The sequence below is a fragment of the Gymnoscopelus braueri genome (assembly GCF_963280865.1).
Source record: "Gymnoscopelus braueri genome assembly, chromosome: 22".
Classification (NCBI taxonomy): Eukaryota; Metazoa; Chordata; class Actinopteri; order Myctophiformes; family Myctophidae; genus Gymnoscopelus; species Gymnoscopelus braueri.
The window spans coordinates 16,037,302-16,054,191 of record NC_137624.1 but is presented as its reverse complement, the minus strand read 5'-3'; the positions used below and the strand labels follow the sequence as shown (position 1 = coordinate 16,054,191).

General features: G+C 41.2%; 1 protein-coding gene and 1 pseudogene across 3 annotated transcripts; one reads left to right on the top strand and one right to left on the bottom strand.

The window, feature by feature from the left end:
* Positions 1 to 2,772: 2,772 nt before the first annotated feature.
* On the bottom strand, positions 2,773 to 16,746 carry LOC308078533 (progestin and adipoQ receptor family member 3-like). Of its 2 annotated transcripts, XM_080419718.1 has the most exons (7): positions 16,589 to 16,746; positions 15,413 to 15,654; positions 13,582 to 13,744; positions 11,194 to 11,349; positions 10,457 to 10,654; positions 9,604 to 9,694; positions 2,773 to 8,765 (listed from the first exon to the last, which is right to left on the bottom strand). In XM_080419718.1, the coding sequence occupies exons 2-7, from the start codon at positions 15,604 to 15,606 to the stop codon at positions 8,623 to 8,625; spliced, it is 945 nt and encodes a 314-aa protein (XP_080275844.1). In that variant the 5' UTR covers positions 15,607 to 15,654; positions 16,589 to 16,746; the 3' UTR covers positions 2,773 to 8,622. The 2 variants fall into 2 exon arrangements, with proteins under 2 accessions (XP_080275844.1, XP_080275845.1); XM_080419719.1 differs by lacking the exon at positions 11,194 to 11,349.
* Positions 3,589 to 6,150, top strand: LOC308078869 (fizzy-related protein homolog; annotated as a pseudogene). Its single transcript has 3 exons — positions 3,589 to 3,691; positions 5,312 to 5,456; positions 5,545 to 6,150. The product of its transcript is annotated as a fizzy-related protein homolog (transcript).
* Positions 16,747 to 16,890: the final 144 nt, after the last annotated feature.

Sequence of the window (16,890 nt, the reverse complement as noted above, 5' to 3'; positions counted from 1 at the left end):
TTGATTGGTCAAAATCGCTTTATTGGTGATTTATTTTATAACACCTATGGGGTGTTAGGGGTTCTAAAATCACAGTAAAGCATGAGTGGCCTCAAATGGTTTATTGAGTAAAGTAAATAATTCCTTCTCCGGCTTAATCTCTGCTCATTTTCCCCATTGTTAAACAATTTGATTTTATATTATAAAATCAGATCTCACTCCCCAAAACAAAACTTTAAACTGGCCATTACCATAAACTGGTAAGAAAAGATTGAGAAAACTGATTTTCTACTTAAAAAGACCAAAATAATGCTGTAATAGATACCTGTTGCATGTTTAATCCAAAATTATCCTTTTACAATAGAGCCACTAGAGGGCAACACAACTTCATTTGTTCTGTATGTGTATACACTATACATACAAAATAAAAAGTGAGCTCCTTTCAAGTTATTAAAAAGGCCTGTAGGATTAGTTTATTTACACCATTCTTGATTAATTCAACTGTTTTATAACAGGCAATGAAATAAAAACAACACAATGGTCCACCATGCTCTGAAACCAAACGATGACATACAGTCATAAAAGGTCATTCAAAATCAACCACAAATAAGGTAATTAAAAGGCAATGTTCAAGAATCAAATGTAACACACACTCCAAAAGGCAGAATAACAGATCTCTCAGCACTAGTATGGTGCATATTCCAGTTCTGCAAAGTGCAGTACAAGTGCTCTGAAGTCTGTGGCAGTCATGCAGCATTGCTCACAGATATAAAAAGAAGGGGAAAAAAAAGAAATCAAATCATACCATCAAAAGAATACAGGTATACAGGAATACACTGGCATTATGGAGTAACAGTACAAAGAGCTTTCTTCTGACAGAGCCTCATGAACGTAATGCCTGATTTATACGTAGTTGCGAGCTGGTGTCACGCATCAAAAACAGCAGATGCAGCTGTATCTGTATAACAAAAAAGGTTAACCACTTAAACCCCAGCATCTGTATTCTTGGGGAAACCGTCGCAGAAAATAGCAGATCTGCAAGCTCACAACGTGTTGCAACGCAATGCGTTGTGAGCTTGTAGATCGGCTATTTGCAGCGAAATATTTAATGTAGAGCGAAAAAGTCACTGGTATAGAGCCCTGAGGGACTCCGGTCAGCCAAATATATGGTTTAAGTCAGTGGTTCTCAACCAGTCCAGGGACCACCAGTGGTCCTTGAGGGGGTTCCAGGGGGTCCCCAGCCAAATTAATAATTAGGAACCAAATTGACCCTTATGTCTAACTCTGAGAGTGTACAAATGGAACCAAATGGACCCGTTAAATGAACACTGATAATGATGATACAGTGTAGATTGGGACCCCCAAGGTATCAAAATGGGGTAAAGAGTCCCTGCCATATCTTTTCAAATGGGGGTCCGTGGGCTAATATGTGTCAATTTGGGGGTCCTTGACGCGAAAAAGGTTGAAAACCACTGGTTTAAGTGGTTAAGCCGTCTGTATCCAGAGAGCTCATCGTCACAGAGAAAAATGGATTGTTGAAAGTTAAGGTTTTTGTTCTTTATGCTCTCGAGTGGTCAAAAAATAAGGCAACTGTAAAACATAAAAAGTCATAGGGTGGGGGGAACAACTTACCCCCCCCCCCAAAGCATTAAAACTTTATGGAATAAAGAACATACATTTGAAATATATTTGATAAAATCTATCCTGGAGGTAAAACATGCCACACAAATAGAAATAAAAGTACAGGAAATAATAAAGAACTACAGGGTTCTTATATACATTCCAATATTAAATTACTTGTATCATTCTTACAGCTTTTACCTGATATAAATTCACAACACTTTCATGGCATAAATAGTTTTTCTCAGTGATCATTGTTTCACAGTGTGGTGGTGAATTTCCAGCTGTTTCAAAAACCTGCCTCATGATTTGTTTTTGCATTTCCATACATTTATGAATCCCATACAGTACATTCCAGAGAAGCTGGATAAAGGCAAAAATAGAGGCAAAAAACAAACAAACAAAAAATACACATCATCATTGTTCGCTAGGGCTGTCCTCGACTTAATATACTGTAGTCTTAGTCAACTAATAGTCATTGGAATTTGTCGACTAATCAGTTAGTTTATTATTCACATCAACTCTGGTGTCCCTATTTTGGGCAAATTTACAAAATTCAAAAATCTTCTAAATTGTTCTTTTAAATAATCAAAAATATATAAACTATTCGATGTGCTTCGTCGTACTATTTGACGTACAACGAAGAATATAGGGCTTATGTCTGCTGGGGATTGGCCAAAAGACTGGTAGAATTAAAGGTTTATACAGATTACAAGAGATGTGCTCATCATAAAAAATTAAATAAAGAAGATTAATTCAGCATGGAAAAAGGCAATAAAAAAATGGAATAATCAACTAACAAAGCCTTGAAGACCAAACTGACCAAAATTGATTATTCGACTATGAGGGACAGCCCTATTTTGCTTCATTTTACAATGTGAAAAGATTAGATAATACAAACATAGCTCAAGACTGGCATGTAACAGTGTGATGCTGATGCACTTAAACAAAACAATTTATCTGGCCTCAAGTCCTATCATGCATTGATGATTGTGAGGTAAGGTTGAGGGCTAACTAGCCTGCCCTTGAAGAATAATGGAGATTAGAGCGCGACCAATGCCAGGTTTTTGGGTCCACTACGATCCCGATTCTGGAGTCCCAGACCACCCATTACCAATGTTTTGACAGATATTTTGTCCAAATGTTTTTTTCTTTTTATCAATTTGACTCAAGTTTCTATTTGATAACATTTAGCAAAAATAAATAAAAATAAACACAATGAAATGTATTCGATTTTAAGCATACAAATAGCTGATCTACAAGCTCACAATGCTTCGCGTTGTGACACGGTGAGCTTGTAGATCAGCTGTCTTTTGGAGAAAAAAAACATCGGGACACGGCTGCATAATTGCTGATACAGATGTCGTCAAAAAAGGAAATAATGGCCTTTATATTTACCAGGCGAATGTATCAGATGGGCTCTAATAGAGATGAGACTTGATTTATAAACTCTGGTTTTATCTGGGCCTTTCATAAGGATTTGCCCCATAACCTCATAGGCTTTTCTGGCCATGTGTAGGGCCGGTGTTGCGTGGCTCTCGGGATGGTGACCTTGAAGCACAGTATTTGAGAACTTTGTAGTATTGTACAGCAGTGGTTCTCAAACATTTTCACGTATTTGGCTGCAGACCCCCATTTAAAAAGATGTTGTGCCAGGGATCCTCATAAGAGAATGGTGTTTTCTAAATATTTTCAAATGTATTTTTCAAGATAGTTCATCTGCAAGCTCACAATGCGTGACGCTTGCAGATCGGCTATTTTCGAATAGCCGAAGTATATAATAGGTTTAAAGTTGTTAGGGGATCCCCTGGAATCCCCTCAAGGCCCCCGGACCCCACTTTGATAACCACTGTTAAATCCTGCATGCTAGTAGCAGAGCTGCTTTAAGTCCAAGTCAAATAAAATTAAACGTCTGCTTTTCTATAGTGCCATTAACCAAAGCGCTTTACAATGCGAGTTACATTCACCCATTCAAAACGGACTGCAACCATGCAAGGCACCAACCTGCTCAAAGATCAAACCAGGCAAGAACCTTCCGGTTCCCAAACGGCTGCTCCATCTCCTGAGTCACTGTCACCCACAGTCATTAAAGGTAAGTCCAGGTCAAGTCTCAAGTGATTCGAGACAAGTCCGTCGTCCAAGTCAAGTCACAAACCCTGTTTTTTTAATGCTTTATTTAATTTACTTAAATTCGACTCGAAGTCAAAGGGCTCCATTTGGGGAAACGGGCACACTATACGCTGAGTGACGAGGCAAGAAATAGCCGATCTACGCAGCTTCGAAGTGTTGTCGGTGGGCTATTGTACGTCTGTTATTTTTGGTAAGCCATGCCGTCGCGCTAAAGAGCATAAATTAGAGGCGGAGTACCCGTGGTGCAGTAGCCAAATACATGGATGAGGCTGAATACATCATCAGTGGTTGTGTTGCAGGTGGATTCAACCCTGACCAATCAAACTGACCTTTATATATTATTATATAAATATATATTCAATATTCTCATTCTACTAGTCCATACTCAGAGTTGTGAGACTGCAACTACAGATCCCATACTGTAAATGCTAATAAGCAGCTTAAAACTTGGGAAAAGTGAAAAATTTGGTTCATTAGTCCCTGCATATACAAGTCAATGCCCATGTGCAATTTCAGATTGACTGACAATGTGCAATTTCAGATTGACTGACCAACCCACCCACTAAGGGAAATAAAAGCCTGAGAATGGCCACATAACTACACAGTACTACTGTGGGTTTTTGCCAACACAATTAATGAGACCCTTTTGTAATGAAAGCTTCTACGCTTATATACGTACATTAACAACAACACAGGATTATATTGGTGTGCCAAGTCTATATAGCCCAGCCTTGCTGGGTTACTTGGTGGGGGCATTGATCATTAAACCTTAACTTCCTTTGCCACACTGGCATACAAGTCATTCTCACACCGACCATCAGAGACATGTATTACTCTCTCAGGACCATCAGACCTTTTGACTTGGGTAACCAGTCCTACATTTAGCTGGCAAAAAAAGGAGCGTTTCTTCAGGGAAAAGGGGCATTTCTTCAAAATGTGCATTCTTCACATTCTTCACCTGCTTGATGATTGGTTTGCTATCGCTTTCCAAGTTCCCATGCTCTGGAGGGTCGGTCAGAGAATTCCCATGCTCTGGGAGATTTCGATATGGCAGGCAGAGTGCCATAAAGTTAGAAGTTGCACATTTCCCTGAACAGGATAATAACAGCAACGATGTCATGAGATGTGGGAAGATCGTCTGCAGGCCTTCAAAAACGTTGTATATCTCAGGTTATGTGTGAATATCTCAGGTATGTGTGCTAGTATAGCTTTAGCATATAGACATTAGCAAGTGATGCAATGCTAGTGTGCTACCATATAATCTGGTCCAGTGTCTGGACACAGCGCTCCTAAGAGCAGACACAGGCGGCTACCGCTGGCCGGTGCTTGTAGATCTACGCATTTCAGCTTAAAACGGCGATAGCGCCCGAACGGCTCGAATCCGTCTGCCGCTCCCCGGCTGGCCTGCCTAGGCGTGAAAAAACGCCTGTTTCCACAGACATAATTGACATTTCATGTCAAGTGCCTTTCGCCCTACTTCCCTTTCTCCGCTTAGCAAAAAGAGTCACAAGCTCCTCCGGTCCCAGTGCAAGTCGGCCCGCAAGATCTCTAAAATCCCATTCAAGGTGTTGGGATGCCCCAGAGCTGCAGGATGACCTCAACCTGGTGGACTGGTCTACAGGCAACCTGGTCAGCATGGACCTGGGAGCCTGTGTCTACCTGTGGAATGCGTTTGCCAGACAGGTGACGAGAGTATGCGACCGCTCAGTAAGCGAAGATTCTGTTATGTGACTGTGTTGGAATAAGAAGGGCAGTCTGGCTGCAATTTACAATTTAAGCATTTAGCAGACGCTCTTAATCCAGAGCGATTTACAGTGAGCTGCCATTGGGAAACCATAAAGGTTATGTCCAAATAACTGGGATACAGTAGGGGAGAGGAAGCTCACCAGCCCTGAGGGTCAATCAGCCCATCCAGGTGCCCTGGCGAGGAACAGGGAGCAGCTGTCATCAGGGAGCTGCAGAGTGACTTCAGAACGCCATCCCCCACCGAGAGGAGGCTGCAGGGACACCGGCAGGAGGTGTGCAGCCTCCGTTGGTCCCCGGACCACCAGCACCTCGCCTCTGTTAGCAATGACAACAAGTTACTGATCTGGAAACAGCGACCACATTGCAGCGGTGAAAGCCATCGCCTGGTCCAAACATGCTGAAGAACTGGTGAGCACTCATGGCTACTCTCAGAACCAGATCCTGGTATAGAAGTACCCATCACTAACCCAGGTGGCCACACTGACTGGACACTCCTACACAGTTCTACACGTGGCTGTGTCACCAGATGTCGAGGCCATCGTTATGGGAGCAAGGGACGAGACACTACATTTCTGGAATGTATTCAGTAAAACGTGCTGCACCAAGGAATCCAAGTCTGTGATGGATCTATCTAGTCCAGCACACGGGGACGACACATTCGGACCGACCCACTAGCACATGGTAGGTGCACCAGACCCCTCTCATCACAGTACTACCCCGACACTGCACCAAGTCTCTGCAACCATACGTCTTGATTCCACATTTTAAACATAGGACACAGTCTCAACATCCAATGTTCATTGGATTATGATGATGACCTTCCATGATGTCATCATGGATTTAAAAAAACAAATCAAAGCAACCTGGAACTCAGCTTGTTGTTAAGAGTGTCTGCCCTAAGACTGGGAGCTCGGGGTTCAATCATGGTTTGGTTTGGATTGGGGGTAAGTCCCTGTGACATACTAGCGTCATGTCCAGGGAGTGTATTTGTACATCTATCTGCCTCACGCTACGGAAACAGGATATAGGCTCCTGACCTATGGGCCACATTGCTTCAGAACCATTGGTTCTCAAGGCTAATAACAAAGCTTATTTGTGTTCTGGATGTGTTTGAAAGAAAATGTTTAATCATCATGTATTAGCACTTATAGAAGTATAAACGTGCAAGAGATATATTCAGGTAGCCTGGAAACCAGACAAATCTGCCTTAGCTAAAAAATCCACGGTTAACTTTGAATTACATTTTGCTCACCCCAGAGTTGTGGGTGACCAATCAGAGCCCACTATTCAAAGTGGGATTTTTTTTGCTGTGACCTTTGAATCGGTTTGTAACCACTATTTCTACTTATTTCCTACTTCTTGACAAGGCACACGGGAGAAGTTTCCCTGGTGGGTGTCAATGCGCATTTGCAGCTAGGAAGATTGCAGAAGGCAAACATTGGTCAGCCTTTATATTGTATTGTGGATTTATTCACATTATTTTGAATATGTAGTTGAAAGGCGTAAGAACATCATTGTGGAATGCAAATTGTGCCCGTGCCTGAGTGACAAGGGTTTGTCATGTCATAATTCATGCCATAATTATTGAGCTTTAAGGGGATATTGCGTATCTCATTCTTATTGGCCTTCAAAGTTAAATGTAGACTAGGCCGTGCAATGACGGTAGAGTCAATACATTTGAGGTAGACGTACAGTAGGATATGCTCCCTCTGGACAATATCGTGCATAGAATCGCAAAGGGGTTTTGATTTTCAGTAATGCAAAAGTACTCTAAGAACTTACTTTTCTCAATAGGCAATCCTGTAATGTAACGAACTATTTTTTAATTACAATAATCTTGTAATGTAACAAGTTACTTCTAAAAGTAATGTTACCCAACAGTTTATAACACATGGAAATCTTGAGGTATTCATACGAAAGTCTAACAGACTCGTACAAGCTAGTCTCAAGTAGCCAGACGATTGGAGAGGCAAAACTTAATGTAGTGACAGCGGCGAGAACCTCTGCCAATAAACCTACGCCCACTGCTTCGAACCAATCCTAATACTGCCCCAATATGAAGGGCCACCCTAAAGTATTTGTATTGGTTCTGCAATGCATTTAAAATCTCTGAATTGCTTCAGCCCTTAGTATTTAGATGTCCTCAGACGTATTGATAGGCAGAGATCTCCAATCGTCCGGCTACGCGAGACTTGGCAAAGGCAGGTGCTTCTCCTCCCACGTCGTTGCATGGCAAGTTGCCAAAATGCCAAATGCATGCAGGCAAGGAAAATAACTAACCACTGTTCCCCAGGAAATTGTCAATTTGCCGGTGGCAGCACGCCTCACGCAAGCCCAAATAAAATAGGGCCCCAAGTCTCAGTGGTACAATCCTGCCAATCTCATAATTGAATATCCACAGCAGTTTGGCAGTGCTCAGCCACTTACTGAAGACTAAACAGTAGGCCTGTGATAGAGATAGTTAAATTGTTCTATGAATAAGCTATTTTCTACAGGGGTTTACCGGGTCAAATCTGATCACATATTTGGTTCTAGGTCTTGAGTCGAGTCTTAAAACAGTGAAGTCACAAGTAGGTTACATCAAATCCCTCAGCAGAGGAGTTCAAGTCAAGCTGCAAGTCCTGACTTTTGCAACTTTTGCAAGTCAAGTACAAGTCCCACGTCTACAGCTCTGGCTACTAGCCCATAGTGACAAAGTGCAAACAAGTATAGGCACTGTCTGCTGTTTCAAGCTACTAAATAATTTAGGCCAGTTTTAGCCATGAGTCCACTATTGAGAAAAACTGACCATGTCAGATATACTTGCAATTGGAAAATGGCTAAGCAGTTCAGCAGTAACCATTAGGTATTAGCCGAACAGTCAGGACCTTGTTCCTAACAATATGTAGCACCTTCAAATCAGTAGCTAATTGTTCAGTAGTTATCAAAGTGGGGTCCAGGGACCCTCAGGGTTCCTTGAGGGGGTTCCAAATGGAATCCATTTGTACACTTTCAAGAGTTATGGGGGTCCCTCAAATTAAAAAGTTTGAGAACCACTGGTTTAGAGGTTACTGGCTGATGGTTATTTTTGCCTCCATTTTTGCCTAGTGGTCTACAGGCCCAAATAATTTCACCATATTTATTGTCCCCAGTTTTCGTGTTTCTCTTCTATCCACTGTAGGTTTGGTCTGAGCATGGATGGGTGTGCCTGAAGCGCATGAAGTATATAGCGGTCTGGTGCCACCAATAAAACATCATTACCACCAAGACATGCCATACCTGGTGGCTGGCACCCACGTAGTTCACCTGGCCTAGAACAGAGGCAGGAGAGATAATGGCTGTTATTATCAGCCTTCATATGCTTACTAGAAATACAAGTTTGTTGGTTTGAAAATATTGAAGCCTTCAAAATGCAGGATGTTGTACACCGGGCTGCTTAGACTGAGGAGCATACACAGCAGCACCTTGCCAAAAAGCGTAAGTGGCATGTCGGGCTGCTGAGACATCGGTCGGATCAGCGGTGCAACGTAGGTGTGAGGGCCGCGTAGCCGCCAGAACCTCTAGTATTGATAAAAACCCATATTTAACCACTTTCACTTTAATTTTCAAATATTTTCAAAAATAGCAGATCTACAAGCTCATAACATAATGTGGGCTTGTAGATAGGCTATTTTCGCTACATTGCACGACACTCTTGCACGATGATAAAGGGCATTCATTTACACAGATACCAAAAAAGTCCAAATTTCTTTCTGATTGGGTTTCTGCCTGACAGCGACAATATGAAACAAGGGCAAACTGGACTAGTACACTTTGTTTGGCCCGAATTTGGATAACATTGATTGTTTCAATTATTTTCACAATATCAACTTAGTTTAGCGCTCTGATTATTCAAGACAGTTTATCTGGAAAAAGCTAAATAGACAGCAATATTCTATCTATTCTATATATCTACTATGGGTGCAACAGTTAATTGAACTAATCAATTCAACTGATCATAAAAATGGTCCATTTTAATCAAATAAAAGCATTGCATGCAATATCTGATTAATCGCTAAGAGCTAAGAAAATAATAATCAATAGTTGCTGCCCTAGTATCTACTAGTAAGAAAGAAAGAAAGAAAGAAAGACAGAAAGACAGATACTCACCAGGGAAGTAGCGCTCAGGGACCTTGGTGACGTAGAACATGAAAGCAGATCCTGCTATCAGGTACATCACCAATACACGAGGGAAGAAGATCTGCACAAAAATAATCAAGGTTTACAAAGCTAAACATTGCAGTTAAACTATTACAATTTACAGTTACATAGGCATTTAGCAGACACTCCTTATCCAGACTTCCAGAGTGACTTAAAAAGTGCAAGATCAGAGTATGAACCCTAGTAAATGAACAACAGGGTAAATGATCAGAGAAAACAAAACAACAAGGTGCTCACCGGAGCTAAAAGTTGTTAAAAATGGTTAAAAGTATCAAAGGTGCTCCTGGATCAGAGCACCTCAGACATCAATACTGGATCAGAGCACCTCAGACATCAATACTGTCTAATTCAATCTTTGACCTATATCATAAATAACCATTTTTTATTCGTTTACATTTTCTCCAAAGTCATTAAAATGTTATCAAACAAAGCTGAATAAAGTCAATAATGGCTAAACATCATTAGCAGTTAGTCAGTTGTGGACCTTTAGTTTCCATGAGAGAACATTTATTTGATGTGGGATTTGATTATTTTAATATATTAATGTGTAATGTTTTTGCATTAATGTATTATTAATAGCTTCAGTTTTTTTTGTAAATTAACTGATCTACAAGCTCACAACACTCACAATGGAAAGTGAGTGGTTAATTGTCTGTGGTTATGAGATTGTGACTAAATAATAACTACATTGGATCCATTGGAACACAGGTTATTTTTTCCTTTTCCTGAAAAGTAACAGTTTTGGACATGCAAGCTTTCGACACGTCAGAGACGTTATGCAGTAGAAATATTCATTCTTCACCTGTATGACATAGGAGGTGAAGCCACCATTGAGCCAGACCCAGTGGCAGGCAGGTATAATACTGATGCCGGCCACAGCACAGAAGATAGCTGTGCGCAGCCGTCGCCAGTCGTTGCTGAGGTAGTGGGGGTGCACCTGGACGCAGAAGACTGCCAGGATCAGAGAGAGGATAATCACCAGGTACACCGACCGCCAGTACTACAAGGGACAGAGGATCAATGGGTGAAGACGGGGAGTATAGGGACAAGGGTAGAGGAGATGAGATCAAACTTTATTGATCCCTGACTTCTGACAAGACAGGGCATGGCTTCATTGGAAAAAGAAGATGAATTTCAGGCATGTGCAAATGTACTTGACAAAAAAATACCCCAACGACAACACTATATATATTACAATGTGGATCTGGAACTTCATGTGGTCTATGATGTCAGTCATTTATGAAGTCAGCAATATGACGTCAGTCACCTCCATATTTGGGCAACATTTTAACCCAATCCATCCTCCATTGACTTCCAGTTTAAAAATAAAGTTAAATACAAAAAAAGACAGACAGACAGATGGACAGAACCTCTTCTAGATGGCTCGGCCCCTACAGTACAGCGTCAGGTGTTACATTGCAGGTGTCATATTGCATGTGTTGCTTTGCTAACGGTACAAGCATAGAACACATAAGCTACAGCCAAGCTCCATCTGAACAAAGTACACATACAGTACAGTACACATTTGGCCATGCTTACAGTATTGCAGTAGAAAGCATAGAAGATCCCAGGTACATAGCAGCCCAGGATGCCAACAGAGATGCCCGCATAGTCCAGCGCTAACCAACGACGACATGTATTCTCTGACCGATGACATGCGAACATGTGGTAACCAACCGAACACAGCATACACACCTTAAAAGGAAGACATGTCACAGTTATACACGTGTGGTAGCTGACATGTGGCAGTTTGTTTACAATCTGAAATTCAATGTCAGCCTTGTGTTAAACACTTAAACCCTCTGAGTTGGGTCTGTAGTTGGTCCTCTCTTTTCCCCCCGCTATACCAAATATCTTTGCCAAAAATAGCAGATCTAATCAGGTACGAGCAGATTTACAAGCATACAAGCTTGTACATCTGCTACAGTATGTTAACTGAACCTTCGCCCCAAGATGCTCGGGTTCAAGTAGTTAAGATCACCAACATCATTCAATTTCACTCATAATTGATAAAAACATGATTACATCAACACCTACACACAGCACACTGTATCTAAGATCATTAAATGCTATTGTTACACAACTTAAAACTTCTACAATTTTGTTTAGAGATACATAGTCTCTATAGTCTACTATTCCACTTTCTAGTAATGCTACATAGTCTGTAACTGCGCCTCCTGAAAGTCACAAATGGAAGCCGTCATCTGTCTGTCATTTCTGTTCATGAAAATATATTTAGAAATTTGACATTTCTGTTCTTAAATAATTTGATTCAGAGAATCAATTAGATTAGCTAAACAGCCGTTAGCTTGCTAGCCAATGTGGACTGTTTAACAAAAGATTAATCAGTGAGATTACAATTACCTTACTGGTATTAACAGGTAACAACCCTAAATACTTCTATTGTCCTCTATATGTCTCAAAGCAATGTGACATTAAATTCCAAATATAAATATAGGGAGATGACTCATCGAGTTGCCAGGTCAAAGTCACAACCTAAGCCCTATTTTGAGCTATGTCATGTGCGTGTGACGCAAACGTTAAACCGTACTACTACATATATGCCTGTGGAACAAATAGGAGCAAACACTATGGACAGGTTTTCTGTTTACAAGCATTACTGGGTGCGTGCGTATTCAGGGGGAAAAACTGTTTTGGCACCTAGTCACAATTTAGGGTGTAGTCAACTGTTGTATGCCATCTTACAAATACATTTGTTCATACTACAACCATTATTTAGTCATAAAATGTACTTCTGAGAATAGGCTGTAGATTTCTAATTAATACATGTAATATTTAAATGTTACGTAATGCCTACACCCTGAAGAAGGTGCCACCCGACGCACGGTTGGTATTTTTTGGACCTGGATTATTTATGCCATTTCTTGGGTCACAACTCTTCCTCTCTCTTTGGATAGTATTCCCTTCCATGAGCACCTATGTGGTTTGAAGGACACCTGTAGCACTCCTGTTATGTGTCTGTTAAATAATGCTTATTGACAATTTGGTCTAAATTCTGCAACGTGATTGGTGATCCATCCAAGCATATTTAGAGAATATATAAAACTGATTGATAACGTTAAAGGACAACTTATTATTATCATTCAAGCATAGCTGCCCGGCCTCCAAATACTAGAATAAATGGCTGATCTTGAATTACTTGATATTGGAATTGAGTGGGGAAATTGCCGTGTTAAGAGCAGAGTCGCGGAAGCGCGTGAGCATTACACTCTTGTGGTACTCAAAATATTTCCCTACGGTAGGCAAGTCTACTACTGCATTGTTCTAAATAAAGCAAAAGTAGGTCACACAGACATTTTCACACTACAACTACTCTTGAAATATTGTACACGGTTACACAAGCTAGGCCTATACATTGCTTACAAACCTGAATATTTTGAGGTGAACATACTGTATTGGCAAATGGCAATACACCTGTATGGGAAATGTTAACGTGTAACCTAAAGGTAGAAGTGCAACTGATATACGGTATTAGTCTGCAGTAATATGCAAGCACACACAGACAACTGATAACACTTACTGATACTGATACTGTACTCTGTACTGTATACTCAAATGACAACGACGACAAAGATTGTTTTGATCAAGAATGCCCACACAAGAATGCTAATGATAATAATGGCTATTTAATGAGGAAACAATAGAGTGGCCCAGCCGTGTCATCACTTTGTAGGGCAAAGTTAGCCGCAAGATGGTGAATTCTTCACAAGCCAAAATCTTATCATATCATCCCATTTGTAAAAAAAATGGGATGACAGTGGGAAAATAACAAAACAACAAAACCCAAGCATCCAGCTGGATCGAATTGGGTGGGTAAGTAAGTAAAGGATAAATGATTCACTCAGGCATTTATCATAATATGAGACAATCACACACACACGCAGGCGCCTATAGACTTGAAGGTACCTGGAAGCAGAACAGTCCTATTGAGTAGATGACATAGTCCTCTCTGTGGGCCCCAGTGAGTGGCAGCACTGTGGAGAGGTCATTGACCCCCAGCCAGAAGAATAACAGGAAGCCAAGCAGGTGGCTCCAGATATTCACAGTCTCATTGGATAACATGAAGATACTGGAATGAGGAAGGAAGGACACACACACACGTTAGCACAGGCTCATCACAATGGGTCTCATGCAACAACATTCTCTTACATTAATTTCATATTTCTCTTCTTTCTGTTAATATACTGTCAGAGAAAAGATGAACTCCAGATCCTAATCTTAACATCCAGATCTACTCTTACCCACATGTGCTAAATAATGAATCCCACATGATTATAAATTGGAGAAGCATGGCCCATTGTTAGTTAGAGCAGCACTATGTAACTTTCCACTTCTACCCCAGATTTTAAACCGGTTTCCTGCGCAAGTTCTGCTCAGGGGATACATGTTATCTTGACCATCAGATAAAAAATTTTGTCAGATCCTGTGTGAGACATGAACTTTGACACTTAAATGTCTCAATAGAAGAGCAGGGAGACAAAATACAACCACCCCAACAAACAGATTGGATAAAATAGTTTTTTTTTAAATAGTGAGGCTTTAACAGCATAGGTAACGCCCCCTAAACACTAAGTGTATGTTTTTGTTCAGTGTGCAAAGACTCACACAAGAATTGGAGAGATCGTGACCTAAAACTAGAAATACAGCATTGTATGCGGGTGCATGCCTCTGCCGACCTGTTGCCATTACATCCGTGTCTGTCCAGACTTACATACTGTAGTATATGTTGTTGTGAACGAAGACTTTGAAGGAATTGAATGAAACATGTTTTGCGAGGTCACATTGACCACCTACTTCTGATCAGCTCATTCTTTAGTCCAGTGGTTCCAAACCTGTGGACCAGGGCTGAGGATATTGCAAATGGGCCCCCAAATAATTGGCAAAACACCATTTTCTTTAAAAACGCTGCTTATTTAATTTTAAAGCCTTGAATAGTGAGTTTTTATTGCGATACCGATAAATGGGAACTTAAGTATATTGCGTTGGTTTCATTGATCCAAGGCGGAACACAATCAATTGATTGATCATTAAAATGAACATGCTCTGAGGAGTGAAAATGCACCGAGGCCCACACAGCTGACCACTTAACATGGCAGCCGGTGGGCTCCCGGGGTAAGTGGTCACATGGGTGGGCCGCGAACACAAGTTGGCCCTGATCCAGAAAAGGTTGGGAAACCACTGCTTTAGTCCATTTTGACATCTGACCAAGGGCCCAGCATCCGCCTTTGAAATTGGGTCTATAGAGGAAGTGACAGTTCATAAGAATGGCCTGTAGTTTCGCTGTTTTAGTTTCGCTGTTTTACCCCTGCTGGTGTCGGAAGAAATAACTCTCATGCAAGTGGGTGACTTGATTTTATTACCTTAATAAACATTGTCATAAATACTATATGTTTCCAGTCGCTAGTTTAAAGTCTTCTTTCAATCACCATGATATGCGTTTTGGTAAATTATGGTCCCATTTATTTTAAAATTGATGATAAAGTAGGGTATGCTCTAGGAGGAGCGGGATGATTTGATTGACAAGCTACACAAACAATAGCATTCATTCCCCGCCCCTGCTCTTGATTGACAAGCTACCCAACCAATAATATTAATTTCCGGTTGCATAGGATATGACGCGATATAGAAAGATGGCGGATTTGAAATAGCTGAAAAATAGGCTTCATTTACGGTCTGTAGAGGTCTGTCCATTCTTTTTTACAGTCTATGCATCTGACAAACCAAACTGATGACCTACCTCTTCAGGCAGAGTGTGGATGGCAGGTGAGCCCTGTAGCCATCTGTAATGAAAGGGTTCTCTCTGAGGAAGAGTGGGATCTGCTCGTAGGTGTACAGCCGTATTCTTTGAGGGATCAGCACAGGCCAGTGCTGGTAGCTGCCCAGCTGCATGTAGTGTCCCTTGACCAGCTTCTGGGGCATCTTCAGCAGCATTGTGTTCTCTGGCTCGCAACTTGTGCAAAGTACACCCGGAGGTTAAGGCTGAGAGAACAGACCAGATGTTAACACTGTTAATAGGTGGCACATATTAAACTCATGCAGTTCAAAGTGCACTCCAGAATGGAGGGTTTAAAGTGGCTAATCAATGGATGAGGCCAGGCAGCACCTATTTTCATTTTTTTTAATACAATGTGAAATTCAGCTGAAACTTTTACCAGCTTACATTAATACTATTATTGTAAGCTCCAGGGTAAACTTAGGCTTGCTGGTGCATTGCACCAATACAATCACAGCCATGTGACATGCTACATTGGGATGGGGTGTTTATTTTTGGGGGGGTTTTATAGAAGCACACACATGTACATACATACCCTTCTTCATAAATGTTATGTGTAAGGACGTATTTTGTGGGTCAAAGTTCTAGAACACTGAAGTAAATCTATAGAGTACATGGGGCCATTCATGGCACATTTACTGTCTCTCTCACACACACTCAATTGCACATAACACATACCAAAAACTAATATTTGTATAATATTATAAATCAATATATATTTTAATATTTACTCTTGTGTGCGCTTGTATATAAGATGTACACACAAAATACATAAAGATCTGGGAATCTAGACTCCACAACTTGCTAACCAGAGAGCTAACGTACAGGCTATCGATTGAGATCAGTAAGCAGTGTTGCCAGATTCTGTGAGAGACACAAGCAACCAGGTCTAGGAAAACCAGCCCAAAAGAAGCGACTATGGGCCACATGAGCACTTTAACATATACATCAGCTATTTGAAAATAGCAGATTTACAAGCTCACAACGCGTCGCCATGCGACGCGTTGTGAGCTTGTAGATCGGCTATTTTCAAATAAAATCTTGCGGGGAAATTATAATAAGCAGTACTGTACTGGCAACCCTGTCAGTAAGGGTGATATGCTATTAAAACGGGTAATGTTCGGTGAATCGGTAGCCTACCATTTAGAGTAGTCCCACTATCGCCGTGCTCAATAATGCGCAGCTATCTGGCTGCCTACGAAGACACAACGAGAAGGAAAACATAACGGCCAGTGAACTCTATACCGCTGGATATTCCCAGCTAGCCGTCGAAACGAGCTGCAAAACATTAACCCTCATCCGGGTGTCTCACCGCACGGTGTTACACGGGGAATGGTGACTTATCGCATTCTGTAACTACAGAGGTCACTGGTCCCTTGTCCCGGCCGGCGATCAACACAGGGGTGTTACACGGGAAATGGTGACTTATCGCATTCTGTAAC

What these genes read in the sequence shown, in the direction of transcription:
- LOC308078533 (XM_080419718.1), bottom strand. Translation starts at nt 15,606, where the DNA reads ATGCTGCTGAAGATGCCCCAGAAGCTGGTCAAGGGACACTACATGCAG. An exon ending in TAGGACTGTTCTGCTTCCAG is followed by an intron (nt 11,350 to 13,581) that starts GTACCTTCAAGT and finishes CTTCCTTTTAAG; the next exon opens with GTGTGTATGCTGTGTTCGGT. An exon ending in CCCTGAGCGCTACTTCCCTG is followed by an intron (nt 8,766 to 9,603) that starts GTGAGTATCTGT and finishes CCTCTGTTCTAG; the next exon opens with GCCAGGTGAACTACGTGGGT.